The following is a 24,108-nucleotide window of genomic DNA, read 5'->3' as shown; positions in this document are numbered from 1 at the left end:
TTATAAAATTACTTGTAGCAAAATAAGGTTTTAACACAATTTTGCAGAAAGATATATTGAATAAAGCTAGATATACTGGTTTCCATAGATAAGAGTCAGAGAACTCCAATTTACGGAAATAAATTAGATAAACAATTTTTTAAAATTTACCCTCAGAAGCTAAATCAATATTCACCAAAGTGCTGGATTAAATTAACCTTGCCAAGAGCAATTAATGTAACAACAGCTCCAATAAAGCCTCATTAAGTAATCAATTAGAATCATTACAAGGAACAAAAGATTCAGCAAAAAGCTCCTGGCCAGTAGCATGAGTTTTATTTTTAAAAGGCCATTCTTATTTTAACTAGAGCTGAAGGCATAAGGCATTTGCCCTTGAAAATAAATGTCTAAAGGATACATGATTTGTAGTACTTTTGATTTTATGATTATTTTGGAAATTATTGTTCAGGAAATTCTGATTTTCCTTTAGAGGTAATTTTGTCAAATTTGCTGCAAGACTTCTCAGAAAAAGTAATTTTATAATATCCCAAGTTTTTGTTTTTTCTATGGGTACTTTTCTCCTTTCCAATGATTATCAGCTAAAATTAACTAATATTTGTTTTACTCTTAAATTTTTAAGTGTATACTTATTTCATGAATTGCTGTGTGACCCTGGACAAGTTACTTAACTTCTCTGGGTCCCCATATTATCATCTGTAAAAAAAAAAAATTGGTCTAGAGGTGCGTTATAATAGGGATTCTCAACCTCTTCCCCATCCTTCCCTACAGACATGATGGTTATGATGAATTAACATCAGCAGCAGTGGCTCATCCAGCTACTCAGTGAGGCTGCCTGTTGCCTGCTCTCTCTTCCTTTGAGGGAAATCACTGAACTAAGATTAGTTTTAGCTATACAGAGTCTATGAGTCTATAGTGATCAGAAGATTAAAAATGACCATCTGAAATTGTGCAACCTTGAGGTGAAGTTTTTTCTTTGCTTTTCTCTTTTTTAAAAAATAAATTTATTTATTTGGCTGCAGTGGGTCTTCGTTGCTGCGCGCGGGCTTTCTCTAGTTGCAGCGAGTGGGGGCTACTCTTCATTGTGCTGCGCGGGCTTCTCATTGTGGTGGCTTCTCTTGTTGTGGAGCACGGGCTCTAGGTGCGCGGGCTTCAGTAGTTGTGGCGTGCAGGCTCAGTAGCTGTGGCTCGCAGGCTCTAGAGTGCAGGCTCAGTAGTTGTGGCCCACGGGCTTAGTTGCTCCGCGGCATGTGGGATCTTCCCGGACCAGGGCTTGAACCCGTGTACCCTGCATTGGCAGGCAGATTCTTAACCACCGCGCCATCAGGGAAGCCCCTTCTTTGCTTTTCCTTCATCCAACCTCTATTTATTCAGCACTGTGCAGGGCTCTGATACAACAGACACAGTTCTTGAATAAAATTATCTTTTTGAGGTTCTTAGTAAAAAAAGAAACACAAATAATTTAAAGAGGATGAAGTCTATGCTAACATGGCTTTCAACACCTTCCCTCTTTACCACCCTTCTCTGTCTCTCTGATGAAATTAACAGGAAAATCTCAACAAGTTAAGAGTAGCATATGACAGGCATTGTACCAAGCTTTAATCTCAAACTTGCAAAGGTAAGAGGTCAAAGCTTCAGTTTACATGTTTTGGCTACTCCAAGATTCTAGGCTATTGTTGGGTTTATTGATTATCTACAAAAACATTTTAAGGTAAGGTAGCTCACTAAGATAAAGGGGTATCGACAAGGACAGAATGTGCTGGCATCTCTTTTATCACACTTATGGATCAAGCTATTACATTATTTGTACAGGATAAACTATTTACACCTACAATATCAACCATTTAATTTTAGACAGATTTATTGTTTCACCAGCAAAATTAGACTAGAATTTCAATTTTGAACATTAGTATAAATCTCTCTTCCCTAAATTTTAAACCCTTTCCCCTGCTTTTAGGAAACATAATTGCATAATTCAAACTCCTTTAATACTGTGACCTAGTTCCTCCTCTTGATGTTATAAACGGCTCATGTAACTATGGTAACCATCCAGGGAAAATTGAATGTTTTTCTGGTCAGCAATATGCAAAGTATACCATACGTGTTATTTTTCTCTCTGGGATAACCAAAGTGGATAATACGTGTTTGCTCTTCTTCTTGGTTATGGGAATGACATTTTATCATACTGAAAATTCTATGACTATAGACCCAGTCATTCACAGTACCTTCATTAAAAGGTTTAGGATCCTCTTTTGCTGTTAGTGATCATTCTAATTGCTGCACAGTACTATAACCCATAGTATGATTGATTGTATACACCCATTTGCGCTGCCTACCTCATAAACTAAATGTACAGGCTAACAGTACTCATATTAGCAATATTCCATCTCAAGAATCTGGTATTTTCTTAACTTTGTCCTTTAGTCCTAGACAAAGTGTTTCCTTAAAACAAAAAACTAAATGGAATCATCTTGGGAGTATACTTAGATACCGAGAAGACCTAGTTCCAGTCTTTAGTGATTTCATATGTCTTCTTTTTTGCTTTATTTTTTTCTACAATTAAGGTGTACTACTTATGCAATAAAGCAATCAAAAATGCTTTAAAACTGAGCTCAGTGGAGATGTAGACTGTTAGTATTTGTGGTTATTGTTGTCGCCTATTGTACTAATGAATTGATTTAAAGTTTCAGGTTTTTTCAGTACAATTTAAAATGCTTGGACCTTCTAGAACAAATTACACTCTAAAGCAAATGTCTAGATTTTTAAAGGATTTATTTATTTGCATTAGGTACAATTACATTTCTACAGTGGGCTATCAATTGGTGACCTTTCAATATGAGGATTTTGTTTCAAGTGATTTTCTTGAATTTCCCTACATTTTGAACAGTGCTTTTTAACAATCCAAATATCTTCCTTAGAAAAAACATTGCTATCTGCTTCCCTGAATTAAATAGGGAATTAACTGCCTTTTACTAGTTTAGAAAAGACCTCATTAACCAAATGCAGTGTGGAATTTGTTTAGATCCTGTTGAACAAACCAAGTGTAAAATAATATTAATGAGACAATAGGGAAATTTCAATTGTCTGATATTAAATGACAGTAAGATAATTTTTGGATGGGATAATGGTATTGTGGATGTTTTTAAAAAGTTCTCTCTTATCCGTTCATATTTAAAGTACAGAGAAAATGATAATAATCCATCAAGGATAAGGGAGTGAAATATTAAGGACCATATATTGATAAATGTTCAAGCTGGGTGAATGGTATATTAGGATTTATTGTACTATTACCTCTACTTTTGTGTGTGCTTGAAATTTTCCATAATAAAGTTTTAAAAAATATTAAAAAGAAAAAAAGGACTTCATATTTAATTGTCCTGACTCAAGCAGTAGCTGAATCTTCTCAGGAGGTATCTCTAGGAAACCTTCAGAACTACTTGCTAGTTTGTTTTCCATCAGAGTTTGAAGTGGTCCCCCCTCCCTTTACAGTATAAATAAGGGCCTACCAGAGATCTCTTAAACATTTCTACCAGGGATGTCTCACAGTAACTGATTTAGAAATTAAAGTTAACCTCAGATAGCTCTACTAATTTGGGGGTGTAGGTTACTTATCTTTTTTAGGGTTACTTCAGAAAATATACTTAAGAGCAAATAAGATGCCTTTTTGCTTTATTCATACAATTAAACGTCACCAATTAACTTCTATATTGTGGAGAATTGGGGACTTTTAAATATTGCATTTAGCAGGGTACAGAAACCCAATTTCAAAAGGCCCCAAATTTCCAGTTAAGTGATTACTAAAAAGAAAAGGACATGATAAATAACCAAAGTCAAAGGGCTGAGTTTGGGGAGTACAGTGATTTTTTTTTTTTTACTCTCTTCACACAATCTGCCTTCACAAGTACCGCAGGAGTAAGTCTTTGATTAACTTTTATAAAGTAATATAGCAATAAAAGCACATGTCTGACAATTCATATACACACATAGGTTACCATATGAGAGTGTTCTTTATAGGTTTAGATCAACACAAGCTGCAAAATCATTATTTAGACTTTTTGCTTCCTTTCAGCCTGTTCAACAGAATTATGAAAGGTCAAAATAATGCTCTAAAAGGTCTTCATTTCCATACTCATCCTTCCTTCTTCATCCGGTTCATGGTTCCTGGAAGGAGTGCTCTAGGTATTATAAATCATTGCGTTTTCTCACTTCTAGTTTCTAACCATGTGTTATATCTGCCTGCAGATCACTTCTCAGGCTGAATAAAATCCATATGTGCGTTCTGTGTCTAATCTGAATCAGTAAATAATAAGGCATCTTGCATTATTTTAGGCCTTCAATAAAAACTAGCTGATTTAAATCTATGAGTAAACAAAAATAGTAGGGTTTAAGTAAAATGTGATTAAAATTCAATTCTTAACAGTGACTTTTTTGACAAGACCTGGCTGCTTAATCTGATTTAAAGAATGACAAGAAAATCCCTAGACGGTTCTCAGAAATACAAGACACTGGACTGCCTGGGTTGACTTAATAATATTCAAGTGGTCAAAACCTCCAAGTGTCACAGGATAATAATACAAGACAATCTTTGAGTCCTGAGCAATATTATCTTGTTCCCAAGACTCAAATTTCCAATAGTGCTTTGTTTCGGTTTGAAATTTAAAATATCCTCTAGATCAAGGTCTAGATTTCTCTTTCCCTGTCAGTGGTTACGTACTATTAACAGCTGTTTCAAAACTGCCCTAAATAGGTTATCATACAGGTGCCCCACCGCTGCAAACCAATTGGATATAAGAAGAAATCCCAATTTATCGCCCCCTCACGTTTTCTTTTTAACTCAAATGTACTACTCACAATAGTGCTTGTTTACATAGGCATTCCGTTAAAATTCTCCGCGTATTCGTTCTCCTTACGCCCATTTCTTTGAAAAATACACGCTGTTATATACACTGAGTCCATCTGGAATTAAAATCAACTCCTCTGCTTGGCATTTCATTTAACCCCAGATAGGAATTAAACCCTGTCGGCCGGTCACGTAGATGAGGACGTGGGCCTGATTTCGGATTCGGTCTGTCCTCGCGTCTCCATCACCCCTGGACCCCGGCCCCCAGTGGTTTTCAGTCTTACGTAGATGTTAAGGTGGTGGTGCCCCTCACGCCGCCAGGAAGCCCTTGCCTACGTTTAATGTTTAAACGTTCTGATCCCCAGGGGGAAAACTTTTTTTTTTTTTTTTTTAAAGGTTGTCTGTCGGACAAACAGGTATGGGGCAGAGTGAGCCTAAACTAAACGCGATTCCTCAGGAGCCCTAGGGTGGACAAAACCTGCACGTCCTGGTGCGGCGGAAGACCCCCGCGTCTGCGGAAGGGCGAGAGCTCGCAGAAGCCAGGAGGGAGATTCAAAAAGCGGACGGACTAAGGGAGAAAGAAACGCAGGGGGCCGCGAGGGCACCGCCTACCTCGGCGATCAGCCCCGGTGCTCCGGGAGCCCGAAGGCCGCGGCTGGAGGAAGACACAGCCAGAGGGCGGTGCCGGCCCGGCGGGCACACAGCCGCCGCGCATGCCCGGAGCCGCGCTCGCCTCACGCCCGCCGCGTAGTCCCCGCAGGACTCCCTCCGGGTCGCTGCGTAAGGTGGCCGCCTGCTGCTCCTTTTAAGGCTCGCGACGGGCCGCGCTACATCCATCTGATGGGGAAGAAGTCGGTAACAACGGGCCGAGGGAGCTGGGCCAAGCCTCCCCCTCCCAGTGGGAAGGACGGAAGGAAGGGGTCAGCCACCTGCCCTCTCAAGTCCCATTCAGACATTGAGCAAAGAGGCGGACCCGACAGTGCTTCCCCTTTAAGAGGGGGCGGGGCGCAGGCTACAGTTTGGCCGCTCTCCGCACCCTACCCCCGGGCCAAGAGTTGACAGACCAATCGCCCGGGTGGCGGAGGGAAGGCGGGAGAATGCGAACCCTTCGGCTGGGCGGTAGGGGCGGGCCCCCGGCCTTATTAGGAGGGAGTCCTGCGCAGGCGCAGAGGCGGCCGCAGCCTGAGGGGCGGGGGCGGTCCAGTGAGAGACTCTCCGTCAGGCACTGAGGGTGATTGGGAGGAAAGAGGCCAGCGAGAGGCTTGTCATGGGGATCCGAGGTACGAGACGGCATTGGTAGCATCTGGTGACTCCGAGGGGGACAGGAAGTGTCAACGCCCGGGACCCCGGCGCCAGCTCCGCTGGGGGGATCCCCGCTGCTCTAGTCCTGAGGAGGGAGGGGGAAAAGGAGGGAGCCCCGATCTCGCCCCGCCCCTGGGCTTGTTACCGCGGGGGCGGGGAGTGAGGGCTTCTTTTGCGGGGAGTAGAGATCGGGGGACTCGGCTGTGCCCTCTCGAGCGGCTGCCGGTGTCCCCGCGGCGCCGGGCTGACGAGCAGAGGAGCCGCGGCGGCCGTGGCTGTTGCATGTGTGGCTGCTGGATGCGGAGGCGGCGGCGGCGGCGGCGGCGAGGAGCAGCAGCGGCGGCAGGATGTTAGGGCAGCAGCAACAGCAACTCTACTCGTCGGCCGCGCTCCTGACCGGGGAGCGGAGCCGGCTCCTCACCTGCTATGTGCAGGACTACCTCGAGTGCGTGGAGTCGTTGCCCCACGACATGCAGAGGAACGTGTCCGTGCTGCGAGAGCTGGACAACAAATATCAAGGTAGGGGCCGCGGGGCTGCCGGTAAGGTCCTCCCCCACTCGGGTCCGCTGGCTGCCGGGCACGGTCGCTCGGAGCCTGCCCGGGGAAGTGCCACTTTCCATTTCTCCTGTGACAGTCTTCCCGACTGCACAGAGGGTGTCTGGTGTGTGGGACGGGGGAACGGGACTGGAGACCGGGTTCGCGGCCCTCCCTTCCCCCGCTGCGGTCGGCGAGGACTTCTCGGGGGTCTCAAGGGTGAGGGTGGTGGCCGCTTGTCAGCCCCCTCTGCAGACCCAGCGGCTGCAGCTGGTGTGGAGAGGAATCAGCCATTTTAAGAAGCATTTGTTCCGGCCCTCGCCTGCCCGGTGCCGCAAACCCTCCTGCCCCGGCCGGGGAGCGTGCAGCCGGGCGGGGACTGTGGGGAGTGAGCGGCCGGCCGCGGCCGGACTCCCGCTGGCCTCCGGGGCCTGGCTTTCCCCACCCCCCTCTCGGGCTCCCACCCCCTGAGAGCAGATGCATTGGAACGTGCAGGGGGGAGGGGGCGCGAGAGGGCTGCGAAGGCGGCCTCCGGGGAGGTCCCTCCCTCGACTCTCCGGCTCCCGGCTTGGGAATAGAGGAGGCTTTCCCTCTCCCACCCCAGGGAAAGTTCCGGGCCACAGCCTTTCACAGCTCTTTCAGCCAAATGGTTAAAAGGCTAGGGGTCCCCGCGGGGGAAGGGAGAGGGGTGTGTGTGGCGGGGTGGACCCCCCGCCCGCGCTGGGGGCGGGGCCTGCGGTCGTGACGAAGGACATGGGCGGGGCGCGGACGCGCGCGCTGCCTCCCGTCCGGAAAATGGCTGGTTGCAGGAAGGCTTGGGCGACATTGGCTATTCGGGAGGGGACCGTGCGGGACATTAGCTCGTCGTGAGCGGAGTCAGTGTTGGGATTTGGGACATGTTTGTTTGATTTTTCGACTTTTTCCCAATCACTCAATCACGACAAAGACACAGCTACTGTGATCGTCGCTGGCCCCTGCACCGCGTAGGTTCCGGGCCTTGCGTCACTTCCGGGCCCCTGGAGGATGTGGGTTAGTTGACTGGGCAACCGCCTGGCGTCTCTTAACCCCTGGGTCCCTACTTCGCCAAGTTTAAGTACGGAGGCAAAAGCCACCCTTTGTGGTCAGACCCAAGGAGCTAGGGTTGATTCCCTGGAATCAGCTTTTTTACAGAGAGTACATTTACTATTTACCATTGGTGGCCCTTTCGCCTGTAACTACAAGGGGAGGAGTTTAAATGGGGAGCCGTTTGGTTTAATAACCCTGAATCAAGGAACAGACCTTAGACATAATGTGGAATCAGCCATACGGACTTTAAAAAGATAACTTCTTGGACCCATTCTCTGTTTTTCGACACGTCGCTAGTTTTATGATTTAGTGTCTAAGGAACGCATTTCTGGGGTGATATTTTCGGGCCTGTAGCCTGATAGAACATTTAAGTGTCTCTGTTTTTTCACCTATAATTTATTTCTGCCTTTTGAACCCATATGACTGACAGGACTGATCTCTGTTGGGGGGAAGCGAATTAATACGATCACTTACTGTGTGTCAATTGCTGCACCACGTCCAGAACATTATCTCATTTAATCTTCACAACTCAATGCAGTAAAAATTCATTTTGCAGACAAATTAAAATTTACAGAGTTTAAGTAACTTGTCCAATTAAGTGGGGAATGTCTGACGCCACAGCCTGGCTGCTGCAGGTGCACACGCTCACTTTTAAATTATTTAAATCTTTGTTTGTTTTTTTAAATAAAAGCTCTCCAAAGGTATTTTCTATAGACATGGAGCACATACCTGAGTTGTAACCTTAAAATATTATATATTGTACATGTGTGCTTAAAAATTGTATGTTGAACATTTTTAGTTTTTCAAATAATCATAACTCTGAAGTTTGTAAAGCTTGCAGGCTTTTACATTTCTTTAAAGACATGTTTGCCTTCACGAAAGTTGAGCTATTTTTTTTCATTTGAATTGGGGGGGGGCAATTTGTTCCAGGGAAATCTGCCATCTTGACCATCTAAAGTTGACAGGAGTAGCTTTGGTAACATGAGAAACAGTATTAGGCCTTGAAAGATCGAGAGATTTAAAAAAATTTTAGCCCCATTAAAATTGTAGATCTTTTGAAGAGTAATACAAAAACAGTGATCTAGTTTTTACTCTGCACATGCTTACTAAGCTCAACTTTCAGTTTTCTATTAGCTTTATATACTTGTGTGTTCTTGGTTTTTCATGTTTTTTGTTTCTTTGCTAGTTCTTAAGTATTTCCTGGTTTTAGATTTAATACTTACAGCAAAATTCGATGTTATAAATTATATAGGTAGTCAAAGAAATTTCTCTCCTACCTATTTGAGACACTTTCAGAAGTTACTGAAGAACCTCAAAAGTAGCCTTAAAAACATAGAGAAATGAAGAAAACAATTTCACAATTGAATGAAGTATTTATTATGGGGTATGGTTATTAGAGAACCTCAATTTTTGTTCCAGTATTCTTATTCCAGTATTTCTCGTTCATAGTTCAAAGGTAAATAACCTTTGAACTAAAATTTCGTACTTAATTTTAAGTGCCTTCCATGCAGCTGAGTAGAAAGTGCTTAAAGAGCAGAGCCAGACTGACAGATAATGGCAGAGTTCAAAGTCTGGGGTTGATACCTGTTGAGCTTAATTTTCTTCACATATAAAAGTGGTGGCTTCCTCATGGGATTGCTGTGGGGATTACTGAGAAAGTCACATGGAAGAGGCTCAGTAAGTGTTATTTCACCGGGTAATTAAGGTGTCTTAAAAATGTGAATTTTTACTTCATGTATAATATCAATGTGCTGCTATTAAATAATATATTTAGCTTCTAATTCCTGATTATTCGATACAGAGTGTTTGGAATAAGTTTTGCTTTTATTTATTTATTTTATTATTATTTAATTAATTAATTAATTTATTTATGGCTGTGTTGGGTCTTTGTTTCTGTGCGAGGTTTTTCTCTAGTTGTGGCAAGCGGGGGCCACTCACTATCGCGGCCTCCCTTGTTGCGGAGCACAGGCTCCAGACGCGCAGGCTCAGTAGTTGTGGCTCACGGGCCCAGTTGCTCCGCGGCATGTGGGATCTTCCCAGACCAGGGCACGAACCCGCGTCCCTTGCATTGGCAGGCAGACTCCCAACCACTGCACCACCAGGGAAGCCCTGTTTTTATTTTTTAAACCTCACATTTTGTGTGTTTGAGGGGAAAATATATAATCTCCTTATTTTTCCTGGAGGAAAATTGGGTTCTTAAGAAATCCACTTACATACCTAGCTGGGGAAATGGGCTAGATGTGAACATTGTTTAAAAATATGCTCTGCAGGTATGAGTACCCTCAAATGTGTGGGAGCACATTGTCATGAATCCCGGGTTAAACAGTTGTCCGTCAAGTGTGAGTACCTACACTCTCCAGGGCGGCGGGAGTTCACAAGTTGTGTTGAATACTTGCTCTATGTTACCTTACTCACAGACACCCCCAGTGTATGTATTTGGTCGTCTGACATTTCTGTTGTCGTTAGAGCAGTGATATTAGAAGATAGAACAGTGATATGGCATCGAGTGTGATAAATTCCAGTTAATTTTTGTTTCTTCACCTTTACTAAGACAGAACTCTTTCAGATAGCATTGTATCTCATAAGGATGAGAAACAGAACAGATTTGAATAAGACATCTATGTAAATTTTGGTGACATCTGGAACTATATTTTCAGATATTTGTATACCTTCTAATGACTCGGCCATTTTAAATTGATGTAAGTGGGTCCTCATGCTATACAATATCGAAATCAGCAGTTCAAAAGGCTGAGAACCAACGGCTGAGTTATCTACAAAAGCACAGTGATCCAATGCCAACTTTACTATAATTTTGTTAGTAGCTTAGTCAGTTGATGCCAGAGCCTGAACCTAAACCTGCTCCGGAAATAGTTTGATTTTCAGACTCTCCCATGTGATGAAATAAAAGAGCCATTCAGGCTAATATGATGGGAAGCTAAGAGTTACTTGTGTCTGCTTTGTTAAGAACGTCCAGAGGATGATATGAAAGTCAAGGTATAGCGTCTCTCTAGAGTTCTGTGGCAAGTCATCGATTGAACCATAAACCCTGTAAACACAGTTGGACAGTAATCTAGAGTAGTCCTGGAACCTTTTTAAGTTTTACGGCTGGAGTCCAGCCTGGAAATTTTATATACAGGGTAGTTTTGAGGTTTACCTGAAGTATAGGTGATATGGCACTGGGTGAACTCTAAAGTGGCACAGAGTGTTTCTGCCCAAGTAAAGCCTTTTGATTAATACTTAGCCACACATCTCTTATCCTTTCTAATATAGATTAATGAGTATTAAGAGAGTTTTGTGTTCATTCTTTTTATTAGTTTATCTCTAAATGTACTTTCATGTTGGATAATATGTGGTCTTTGTAAGGGAAATGAAATGTTTCTCATGCATTCATACTATGGAGGAGTGTGGTCTTATGGTTTGAGTTCATTCTAACTGTACCAATTCTGTGAAAAATAACTAACTTGAAAAATGTTATATGTGCTACCATATATTTTCTTTTCCTCTTTTAGAAACATTAAAGGAAATTGATGATGTCTATGAAAAATATAAGAAAGAAGATGATTCAAACCAGAAAAAACGCCTCCAGCAGCATCTTCAGAGAGCATTAATCAATAGTCAAGAATTGGGAGATGAAAAAATTCAGATTGTCACACAGATGCTCGAATTGGTGGAAAATCGGGCAAGGCAAATGGAGCTACATTCACAGTGTTTTCAAGATCCTGCTGAAAGTGAGCGAGCCTCAGATAAAGCAAAGATGGATTCCAGCCAACCAGAACGATCTTCGAGAAGACCCCGCCGACAGCGAACCAGTGAAAGCCGTGATCTGTGTCACATGACGAATGGGATTGAAGACTGTGATGATCAGCCACCTAAAGAAAAGAAATCCAAGTCAGCCAAGAAAAAGAAACGTTCCAAGGCCAAGCAGGAGAGGGAAGCTTCGCCTGTTGAGTTTGCAATAGATCCCAACGAACCTACATATTGTTTATGTAACCAAGTGTCTTATGGGGAAATGATCGGATGTGACAATGAACAGTGTCCAATTGAATGGTTTCACTTTTCATGTGTTTCACTTACCTATAAACCAAAGGGGAAATGGTATTGCCCAAAGTGCAGGGGAGATAATGAGAAAACGATGGACAAAAGTACTGAAAAGACAAAGAAGGAGAGAAGATCGAGGTAGTAAAGGCCATCTGCATTTTAAAGGTTATTTGTCTTTTATATAATTCTTTCAGAATTTACTTTCAGAAAATGTTTTAGGGTAAATGCATAAGACTATGCAATAATTTTTAATCATTAGTATTAATGGTGTATTAAAAGTTGTTGTACTTTGTCTGTGACCTTAATTTTCTGCACTGAATTACCAAATATTTTAAGCCAGGTAATCTTCAGATCACCTGATGAAAGGAGCAGGGAGTAGGGAAGGGTGGTGTGAACATAATAACTTCACAAACCATGCCTATTTCCTTTTCACTGAAAATGCAATGCTAATTTTGGGGTAAACACCAAAGTTTTGCTAGCATTTTAGTCTATGTGCTTAAAAAAATTTAGATATAGTTGGAGTTCTCTGTAAGCATTCAGATTATCTTGGATAATTTAAAATATGAACACTATACCATTCAGAGCTTCTCTCTTCCTGGCCCCATTTATACATACACTTGGTCATCTCTAGTCTTCCAAGAATTTAAGGAACTAGAGATAAGAATAATTTGGGATTCCATGTGGAATAATGTGCTCTTATTAGAGTATTTGCTGCTCTATTTTCCATAGTAGCATTTTGATACACTGTCAGTAGCCCATTTATAAATACCTTGCTGCTGCTTCATAGCTGCATTCAGTCTAGTGCTTAATAAGGGAGTTGTTTTGTTTTAATTGGGACAGGTAGGGACAGTTAGGATACCAAAAATGCTGCCATTGGCTTATATTGGCAAAATTTGGGTTATGCAGTGTCATGGTTCAAGGTTGAGCAATTTTAAAAAGACATTTAATAATATTTTTCATGTTGACCCATGGCTGGGATGCCTAGCCACAGGCCTATCAGCGGGAAAATGGCATATACTAGTCTTTAAATATTGCCTTTATGTCAGACAGTAGTTGAAATAGTTTTGCTAGTAGCTATAGGTCATTTCTGTCCCAATCAGAAATTACATATTATTTTAAGTAATAGTGTATTTACTTTCTTAACTTTCTGGTATTGGTGCTGTTTGGTGTCTTCACGTTTAATGAACTAATTTCATTATAACAATGCAATTAGTAATGTATTTGTAAATTGAATTTTCCAAGATTCTAAAATTGAATTTTCCAAGATTCTGATATTTTAAGGGTAAACATCTTGATGGATATATGTCCGTATATTTGGAGAATTTTTTGGTTTTTCAGGGGTGGGGGGCAGTGGATTGACTAGTCCTTAAAATCTATGTGTAACATACTTTTTATTCCTCATTTCTTCCTAATCTGATGATCTTGATTCTTTTTGACTAACATGTGAAAAATCCTGTTTGCTTGTTTGGAAAAAGAAAAAAAAAAGTGTGTTTTTCTCTTCTGGCTCTCCTGTGTGACTTTTAGGCATATCATTTCACCTCATCCGGGTGTCAGGCCACTCATCTGTAGTATGCAGTTGGCTTAAATATCTCCAAGTTTCTTTTGAAGTCTACAGTATTTGCACTGTAGTGAGGATTTTAATAATCAAAGGACTTGTTTTTCTCTTTCATTAATTTTGTCCTTCATTCTGTGGTGTGAAGACAGTTTAAAGGTGAGCTTAGAGACGGGTAAATGCACAGTATTTTATTAGCTTCTGTCCTAAGGATATTTTGATTGATGACTGGAGTTGATTATATTGAGCAAGAAATACTGAGTTGTGAAGAAATCCTTTTCTCTCTTGAGAATATAGCATTCTGTCTTAGTGATTATATCCTTGTTACCAGGATAGAGCTGTTCACCTGACACCATTAGAAATATCAGTATGTGCAAAGCCCCCCTAAGCTTCCAGATGTGACTCACATACAGGTCAACACTTTCATACATAAATTTGCATCAGCATATGGGGAAAAAATGAACCTACAAATAGAAGTCCCAAAATTTGGATTAGGCTTGACAGGAAAACAAGCATGGAAAGTCCTGGAAGATGTGTTCTCTTTGAGAATGACTGATATATTTTTTTTATAAATTTATTTATTTATTTATTTTTGGGTGTGTTGGGTCTTCGTTTCTGTGCGAGGGCTTTCTCCAGTTGGAGTAAGCGGGGGCTACTCTTCATCGTGGTGCGCAGGCCTCTCACTGTCGCGGCCTCTCTTGTTGCGGAGCACAGGCTCCAGACGTGCAGTCTCAGTAGTTGTGGCTCACGGGCCTAGTTGCTCCGTGGCACGTGGGATCTTCCTAGACCAGGGCCCGAACCCGTGTCCCCTGCATCGGCAGGCAGATTCTCAACCACTGCGCCACCAGGGAAGCCCTCTTTTTTTAAGTATAATAGATTTCATATACTATTTCATACCGTGCTTACCAACTCATACTATATACCAGTGCTTCCCAAACTGGTCTCACGTTGGAATTACCTCAGGAGCTTTAAAAAATACTGATACTTGTGTCCCACCCAGCAGTTGTGACCTAGTTCATTTGGAATGTAGTTTTAATATTAGAATTTTTAAAAGATTCCTAGGTGATTGTAATGTACAGAAAAGTTACAGAACCACTGCCATATTATGAAAATTTGAACTTATTGAAAACCACTAGTGGATTCTCTACATCCAGGTTTGTGTGACTGAAGCCTATATAAGTGTGGATACGTACATGAGAGTTTGTCCCCTGTCCCCAAAAGTTCCACCAAGAATACTTGAGGACTCAGTACTTGAGTGCTTCTTGTGTGCTAGGCACCGTTCTAAGTAGCGATGGTTTAAAAACAGGAAACAGTCCCTGCTCATGGACCAGACATTCTAGGGGCAGAGTTATGTGTATATATATATATATATATATATATCTCTCCAGGTAATGGTGTTAAATCCCAAAAGGGAAGGATAGCAGAGTAAGGAGAGGGGAAATGAGTAGAAAGGGAGGTGAGTCTTCTACTTAATGTGGTTAAAGAAGGTCTCTCTAAGGAAGTGATCCTTGAGCTGAGACCGGAAAGAAATAGTGAAGTGAGGCAGGCAAAGATTTAGAGGAGGGAGGAACAGAACAGTCTTGTCAGTTTGACTAGAGCATTTGATGTAATGTGGGAGGGGCTTCTTGGAAGACATGATGGAAAATTTGTGCAAACTTATCATAGGGAGCTTGGTGAAGATAGGGAGGTATAGGAGACTGTCAGAAGTCTTTGTACCAAAAATATTGCTGGCTTAGACTAGGGTGGGAGCAGCGGAGGTGGTGGTAGGTGGTAGGACTGCCTGTGTTTAAAGGTACAGCCATCAGCAGGACTTTGGTCCAGAGATTGGAAAGCAAAGGGGTGACAAGGATGACTTGGGTTTTGGGCTTGAGGGATCAATATTTCTGTTTTGCACTTGGGTTCGAGGTGCCTGATAGATTTCTAGTGAGACTCCAGTGTGGAGTTGGGGGGCTGAAGTTAGGGGAAGGGACAGGGGATAAATATTTGGGAGTTAGCCTGTGAAGGGAGTTTAAAGTCATGTGACTGAAATCACTCATGTAACTAGATCAGTGCTTCTCAAATTTTAATAAGCATGTGAGTCACCTAATTTTCCAAAAATGCAGATTCTGATTCAGTAGGTCTGGCATGGGGTCCGAGACGCTACCTTCCTAACAAACTCCTCAGTGATGCCAACGCTGCTGGTTCAGGGACCACATTTTGAGTAGCAAGCACATAGTTCCAGGAGAGGGAGGCGTGGGCCTTGTGGTACCCCGACATTTGAAAGGGGCCAGCCGAAGGAGACTCCCAGATCTCTCGGTGAGATAAACCGGAAAAATGGGACACACCGGAAACAAAAGTGAAGAAAGTGTTTCAAGAAGGGAGTGGGAGCAGAAGGGGAATGAAGCAGAGCCAGCAACTGGGCGGCTCCGGTTCTCACGTAAAGGGAAATAGGAGTGGGATGCAGTTGAGGGGCAGGGGAGCTCAGGGAGGATTCTAACTTGGAAGGAGAAAAACATGTTACGTGCCGATTTGACTCGAGTGGGCAGGCAAGAAAGAGCGAGAGCTAGGACGAGGTTAGCCTCCAACAGGCCCAGGAACAGTGCCAGTTCCCGTGTCAGAAGGCAGGGCAGTGTTTTTGCTCATTTATTCAAGTATTTATTGCGGACCTGTTGTACCTCTTATTTACAAGGCACTATTTTAGGTACTGAGGATAAAGCAGTGACCAAAACAAAAGTCTCTAACTTAGTGGTGCATAGGCTCTGGAGTGAATGGATGGATGTTAATGCAGATAGCTTGCTAGATTTTGTACTGGGAAGATGGGATCGTTCTCTTCCAAAGCTTCCGCGTTGCCAGTGAAGGGCTGAGACGGAAAAAGGGTTGGAAGTCTGCAGCCGTTGGTGGGAAGTGTGTGTAAACTCTCACTGGGGAGATGGGGCAAGTGAATGGGCCCGGAGTGCCAGTCAGAGCTGAGGGGCAGCTGGAGTCTTTGGTCGTAACTTCAAATGGACTCATTCTGTCTCCTGGATGCAGGTGTGGAAAAAGTGTACAAAATAACTTAAAATTTCAAAATCTCTGCACAGTAAGCCAGAAAAATGGCAGCTGCCCCATCCTTTTTATATACCCAGCAGGTGGCTTCCTCTGAGGGAATCTGTTCTCATCTCCCCCACCTGAAATAAAAGGAGCCCGTGTTCCAGGAGCAGTTGGTATTAATAAGCTGGACAGCTCTTTAGCCCTTGAATCAAGTCCTGGTTTGATGTCATTCAAAATCTATTTTAAGTAAAGTACAAGTTATCTTGAAATTACTATGTTGCCTAAACTCTATATCAATTAGAGAAACCAAATCTCCTTTATCACATCCTAAATGTGAAGGCAGGGCTCTGGACCAGGATTGCAGCTGTGGGCTTCTCCGGTCTCACAGGTCACCTGTCCTTGGCCTGCAGTTTGTTCAGCTGTAAAACGAGTGATTTCAGATACGGTTATCCTGAAAATTTGGTTATTATTCATGCCCCTTAACATTACTCATAGGAAACAGTTCTGGTCACAAAGTTCACTAACTGGTTAGTTCACTAACTAGATTATAAAATAACAGCTTTTTTTCTTTGGCTGCACCACGTGCAGAATCTTAGTTCCCCGACCAGAGATGGAACCCATGCCCTCTGCAGTGGAAGCGCAGAGTCCTAACCACTGGACCGCCAGGGAAGTCCCTAAAATAACAGCTTTTAATTCGTGTGTGTGGTAACTAGACTTTTAAGCAGCATTTCTAAACTCCAGACGCTAGAATGAGCCTGGTGGGTTTTTGCCTTTTCCGTAAACCATTCTAATTTTATATTTAAAAGTCTTATTTACTCAATACTTTTCTTTAAAAAGCGACTCACTTTTTGATGTCAATTTATTTTTAAAAGGGAGCATATCACTTTGGTAAATGGAAAATTAGTATCACTTTCTGTGAATAAAAGACTGTAGGGCTTCCCTGGTAACGCAGTGGTTAAGAATCCACCTGCCAATGCAGGGGACACGGGTTCGAGCCCTGGTCCGGGAAGATCCCACATGCCACGGAGCAACTAAGCCCGTGTGCCACAACTACTGAGCCTGCGCTCTAGAGCCCGTGAGCCACAACTACTGAGCCCGTGTGCCACAACTACTGAAGCCTGCGTGCCTAGAGCTCGTGCTCTGCAACAAGAGAAGCCACCGCAATGAGAAGCCGGCACGCCGCAACGAAGAGTAAACCCTGCTCGCTGCAACTAGAGAAAGCTTGCACGCAGCAACGAAGACCCAACGTAGCCAAAAATAAATAAATAAAATAAATTATTTTAATTTTATTTTTTTAATTTATTTTTTTTAAAGGCTAAAATATAATGAAAACAAGGCAGTGTTATTAAATTCCACCTCTGTAGTATTGCCTGTGAAAGCAGAGGCCAAAATCACCTCTCTTTGAAAAGGTGTGATTAGTAAATAATATTAGGTAAGGGTTAAAAACATAATAAGCACCAAATTGAGTCTTTCTGCATGATGTAATTGAAAGGATTTAAAGAGGATTTTGAGCACTTCTTTACCGTTCTACTCTGGGAAACACCTAAATCAACCGAAGATTAACCACTGTAGTTTCAGTCTTGTCTATCAGTAGAAAACAGAAATGTTAACATGTCTTAATTTAAAGGCCTTTATCTAGCTACATGCAGATTCAACGTGCCTCTTGCTAAAGGTCTCTGTAAACACCATGAGGTATTGACCAGCCTTATCTGTATTATTATTAAGAGTAACTGATGTGATCCTGACTCCACAGAAGTTTTATTTTCGTCTGTTTTCTAACCTCAGGATAAAACACTGCAGCCCCTCCAATGTCACTCTTTGGGAGTTGAGAGAGATTTCTGGGCAGCCTTGTCCACAGTCACTGCTGGACCTGTAGACCCAAAGAAATTCCTAGAATTTTCCAGATAATTTCCTCAGTCACCCACTTGCTAGTGGATTCTTGATTTAGAAGTCTCCGTTATTTTTAAAAAATTCCATTTTCCTTATGAATTGGATAACACCACTATGTCCGTGCCTGCCATAAACATGGAAGGAATGAGATGTTTGGTGTAGCAGTATATTTTGGTATATTGGGTAGCTGTGTACCTATAAGCACTGAGGTAGTCTTTCACATGTGAATTGTATTGGATAAAAAAATGTCTTGCCTTCTTAAGTATGTCCTTCAATCCTTTCTGGCATATGGTAGGACATAAAGATTTGATGCTTTCATCCTTTGACTCTGTCTGGTAGCTTGTGTCCCTCTTTCAGTTTATTGTGTGTTGGAAAAGCATTTGGTCAAATTTGTGTCTAGCTTAAAAATAAATAGATTCGAAGAGAGGATCTAGTGCCTGGGCATCAATGTATGGATTTGTTTTTTTCAAATATGTGAATTTTTTTTCTTTGCTGTTCTCAGTTGTCTTCAGATAGCAGTCTTTTGCTATATACTTGCTTTGAACAGCAAGATCTAATTATTTGACCAGGGCCCTTAACTTATTTATATAGGACACTAATCTTAGAAACTACCCACATATAAACAATGCTGCTGGGCCAACTGGCTAGTTTTCTCCCCAGGGCTTCAGGTTCTGGATGAGTAATGTGGGATCGTGGCCTCAGTGGGAAGTAATGGTTTTGGTACCGAGAGGATAACTTGCCATTTTACTTACCAAGGATGTAACATGGTAGCAGATAAGAATCCCAAGCCTTTAGACAGACTTTTATTGTACTTTTGTGCCTTCTTGAGACATAACTTGCTCCAAATGGCAGAAAATTTCTTCTGTGATCTTTAGAGCACGTTTGCCTTTTGGCTTTTATAAATTTATATTTCCTATCAATTTGAAAAAGGCAAATTCTCACAGATTAAATGACTACAAACTGTAGCAAAATAATGACTGAAAAGTTACTCAGTTTTGACCACAAAAAGTTTGTAGTAGGTTTGGCCCTGAATTTATGGTGCTTAAGTATTGCATTGAATATTTTCTACATCTACATCAGTTTAGTGTTGCTTCAGGATAATTCTGACTGAATTTAAGGTGTAATTTAGTGGAACTTTTCTAATTGCACCATGAAAAGCAGACACTTCCAATGGCTGGTTAAGAGAAGGAAAAAAGACAGAAGAATCTAGATTATTTTCTTTCTATTTAAGTCTTTATTAAAATTCATCTTAAATTAATTAGATTTCTCTTTCCAGTAGTAGATTAAATTCTGAATGATCTGGAACTGAGAGATTTTAAAACTTTTTTTAAAATGTCACGTTCGCATCATTTGAAGATCTGAAACAAGACGTGGCTCCTTTTGAGCTAACAAGAGTACATTTAGGATTGTGGGAAAGTGCTTTTGTGAAGAAGTACTTTATGTGTGAGAGAGTTTGCAGTACCTCAGCAAGTCGTTTGTTAATCCAGTGAGTTGCAAAATAGTAGCTAAAGGTAGATTTTTTACTACTTTACATGTAGGGTTACGGTAGACGATTTGCTGGGGTTTTTGGTTTATTTGTTTTTACCAGATTCTTGAATCTTTGTTTTACTTGTGACGCTCCACTGAGTTCTGTCCTTCTGAGGGGGCAAGGATGCAAATGTTATGCACTAAAAGAGGATATTACTGTACACAGTCATTTGTAAATAATCCCCAGGCATAAACTGAGTGTCATTTATTTCCTTGACATATTTTCCCATTTCAGACCTACCTCATCCTGACTCTTGATATTAATAAGACAGTTCAAAGATAATTTAAGTAGCCTGAAAAAGTAATTTGCAAAAGTGTACCACATAGAACATAGAACTAGAAGAGCATTCCTGTGGTAACTAGGCAACATCTTCCATCTTGGGGTGGGATTATGCTCCAAACCAGAGTTTCCCAAAGTGTTCCAAGGGTCCCAGAGTGCTAATCTGCCCAAGAAAGCTGGGGTACTTTGCATGTTATACCCCACCTCTTAGAGATTCAGAAGGTACATATTAGAGGTTCTGAGAAATCTTGCCACTGTAATGCCTATTCAAACTCATAATACCTACTTCCCCCATAATACCCACTCATATCCCGAGGCAGTAGGAGGCCTTTCACATTTTGGGGGAATATTGCCCTAAACCATATACTAGGAGAAGATGGATCATATTCAAATATTCTGGGTAATCGCACTGTAGAGGGAGTTACACCCCAGCCCCTCCCCTTCCTATATCCTCAGTATTGATACCATTCATACCATTGTTTAGGAGGTATCTGTCAGGAATAGGGACTTACACCTTCTTTCTGTTTGTTAGACAGTAATACTCAATTGGGTTGAGGAAGTGTACGTGTTTTAAGGCTTCCTTAATGAATCTGATGCAACAAATAACAATACTGCCCAAATACGAATTGTCTGTCAAATATAACTGGGTTATGTAGCCTATTAGCTCAATCTTGAAAATAATTTAACTTGTTCAGTTTCTCGATTGGTAGAATTGGCCTAGATTTCTAAGGTACACAGGGACTGTAACCTTCATATTTTGATCAGAGAAACCCTAGAAGAGACCACTGTTAATAATCTTGTACCTGTTTCTGGGAAAACATGGACTACAAAAGGCAAGTAATAATGAGGATCTGAAGTGAAGCCACATTTTATTATTACCATATGGGTCAGGTAGCTGGGAGAGCTGACCTCTGCTCCCTGTGGGCTCTAAAGTTTATTAGAATTAACGTCGTGGTGCTTCTAGAACCTGTAAAGATCAACTAAACTGTTTTCCTTGGAGATTTTCATTGTTATCTCAAAGTAATATAATTTGTTTCTGTAAAACGCATTTACTGAAAAGGCAGAATTGCTTAACCAATGTCATGGTCAAACAATGTCTATGAGAGGGTAGGGAAATATCTTCCATAGATAGAACAAAACCCTAGATTGTGCATGAGGCACACGGCCTCTAGAGAAAGGGGTCGCCGATTGCCCGAGAGCCACAACTCCAGACAGTGTCACTGACAAAGTTCCAAATGTACCACTTCTAGCACAGATCAATGAGAGAGAGGGAAATCTTTTAGTCTGTTTCACCTTGTCATTAGCTGGGGTCTTCAGGAAGATCAATAGCCATGAAGGATAAGATAACTAAACTATTCCTGGAACCAGAAGATTAAGTTACAGCCATATTGAATGTGCTGATGTCCATATACTGAGAGGTAACTGGCTCCCAGTTAGTCCCTATAAATGTGTTTGATAAAGCTAGTTTGAGAATAGTTTAATGTTTATTCTGAAGGGAATAAAGTATCAAGTCCAGGAGAGGATGATGTGCAAAGGGAAAATTTCCTTCTCCCCTTTCACAGTCGTGTTCATTTTACAACAACAGAAAAAAAGGCAAAATTCTCCACCTACCGCCATCTTCCTGTGATGCATGACCTCCAGTTTTATAGCTTCTGGGGTGCCATATATTCTAAAACAATGAGAAATAACCCACTTTTTACTGTAACTTTTTGTTATAGTCTTGGACACCGTGCGAGAATTGGAGAGTAACCCATTTGGTTGCCTCAAATTTTTAAAGCTTCTGGGGCACCATAGGGAACATTTGAAATACTGATATTGAGAAACCTCCTTTTCTCAAAGTATCATAAAATTCACTCCCAACTCTTTGTCATGTTTAATATAATTTAAGCTTATTTTTAATAACATCACCTTGATAATATTTTAATCAATTGTGAACGAATGATTGCGATACTCAGTTCAGAAGAAAGTTTTAAACTTTCTTCTGAATATCTATTCAGAGAGGAATATCTATTTTTATTGCAAAGAAGTATAATAGGGTAATCAAATGACTCTTAAGAATAAAAGTACATCATTAGGATACTATCTTGTGGGGGAAGCAGAATGGAAATATAATTTCAGGGAAAAATATTAAACTCCTATTTGTTGGTATTTTTTAAATGTATGGTGCGGGGTTTATATTCCATTGAATATATTTGAGTGATGTAATGGTTTTATTTTAAAATGCCAGTATAGATAATATGCCAGAAATGATGTTCTTTGCACTCATGTAAGCTTATGATGAAACATCTTAGAGGTCAACTCATGTGTGTGAGAATATACACGGTCTTTCCCAAAAATGTAGGGGATATGAGAGCCTTGATCGCTTCACCTCAAATGATCTAGCCCACCTCAGCCACGCACTTGCATGGTGTTATCTCAGACTTTGTGACTACCAAAATCTACCTACTACCCCAAATAAATTCTCAGTTTCTAGCCTCCTACCCTCTGACCACCACCTCCCGTCATTCTAACTCACTCCCAGCTCCACCGTGACCTGAGCGATTCTTCAGCACCACCAGGGCCTCCAAAATATTCCCACCAAATCTTCCCACCCTTTCAGCTTCTCAGGTTGCCTTTTGCGCTTTACCTGACTCAGATTCCATGGCCCATCGTGCCCATCACCTGCCTGCATACCTTCTCAGCTCCTTTGCTTCTTTCCCTCCCTCAACCCGGATTAAATCCAACTCACCCCACTTGGCTTCTGCAGCTGTGTGGCTCGAGAGAGAAGCTAGATTAATACACAACTGTGCTGACCATTCGTTCCTTCCGGTCATGACAAAGCCCAAGCAACCCTGCTACATTTTCTGAGTCACTTTGCTCTTTCACTCTCTGAGACCCCTACTCTACTTTTTCTCCTTTTCTCAAACCTCCAGTACCCATCCTCCCTCCACATTCACAAGGTGATTAACTCGTTTCTTATTTCACTAAAAACAACAACAACCAAGTTAATCAGAGATCCCCACCTGCCAATTCTCCCGGAACCATTGGCCTCCCTGCTTCCATGTCCCCATGATGGATGACAGTCTGTTCTCTAGGTCAACTCCTCTGCTTGTGCACAGGAAGTCCCTTCTGTCTCAGTTATCCATGCTCCCCCTTTCGCTGGACGTTTTGATTGCCATGTAATGTTGTTATACTTCCAATCCTGAAAACAATAACCACAAAAACAGTGACAATAAACAGCCCACATTCCCTGCCAACTAGGTGTCCCATTTTCTTTGCTCACCATTACGGAGAAACTCCTCAAAAGTGTTGTCTATGTTTGTCTCCCTTTCCTTCCATTCTTTCCCTAATGGCTTTGTCTCCAGCGTTCCAACGAAACTGCCTTCACGTTACCAAATTCAAGTCAGTCCTCTGTCATTATCGTTTCCTGCCAGCATTTAACACAAACGATCACTTTTTCTTAAAACACTTTTTTTGTTTTCCTCTTGGCCACCAGGGTACAAAGTATACTTGCTCTGGAATCTCCTCCAACCTCACAGACTGTTCCTTTTCATCCTGCTTTGCTGGATAGGCCCCCGGTTCCTGTCCTCCAAATACCAGAGTGTCCTAGGCAAAGGCTTCAGAGGTCTTTTCCATCTGCACTCACTCCCTAGGGAATCTTGTCCCGTACGGTGGCTTTAAACACCCTTTATAGTCTGATGACTCCCAGCTGTAATGAGCAACCCAACCCTCACATCCAGCCTTCCACATCTGCCTGCCTTCTCAACACTCTCTGCTGTTTGTCTAATGGACATCTCAGACCTTGACGTGTTAGCTCCTGATTTCCATACGCCCTCCCAGCCACCAACCTACCCTTTCCCAGTCTTCTTCCTCACGGTAAAGGGCAATTCCATCTTCTAGCTGCTGAGGCCGACTTGATTCCTTTTGTTCTCTTTTACTCCAAAACAAGTTTGTAAATTCTCAGGACTTTTTTTTTTTGGCCACATAACACGCAGGGTCTTAGTTCCCCAAAAGCGGATTGAACTCGCACCCCCTGCAGTGGAGGAGCAGAGTCTTTGTGTGTGTGTGTGTGTGTGTGTGTGTGTGTGTGTGTGT

General features: G+C 41.9%; 1 protein-coding gene across 2 annotated transcripts in view; it reads left to right on the top strand.

The window, feature by feature from the left end:
* Positions 1–6,036: 6,036 nt before the first annotated feature.
* Positions 6,037–24,108, top strand: part of ING2 (inhibitor of growth family member 2) — a 52,993-nt gene continuing 34,921 nt past the window's right edge. Inside the window, exons 1-2 of one of the 2 annotated variants that reach the window (XM_029226577.1) lie at positions 6,037–6,658; positions 11,248–11,941. In XM_029226577.1, coding sequence (XP_029082410.1) covers positions 6,487–6,658; positions 11,248–11,918 — 843 coding nt within the window. In that variant the 5' untranslated portion in view covers positions 6,037–6,486 and the 3' untranslated portion in view covers positions 11,919–11,941. Of the gene's footprint in view, positions 6,659–11,247; positions 12,069–24,108 lie in introns of those variants that run through there. The other variant, XM_029226575.1, reaches the window with a different exon arrangement.

Source organism: Monodon monoceros, unplaced genomic scaffold (genome assembly GCF_005190385.1).
Source record: "Monodon monoceros isolate NGI ecotype Baffin Bay Population unplaced genomic scaffold, NGI_Narwhal_1 Super_Scaffold_17, whole genome shotgun sequence".
NCBI lineage: Eukaryota > Metazoa > Chordata > Mammalia > Artiodactyla > Monodontidae > Monodon > Monodon monoceros.
The sequence above is the reverse complement of the archived record's forward strand: the minus strand, read 5'-3'. Positions and strand labels throughout refer to the sequence as shown.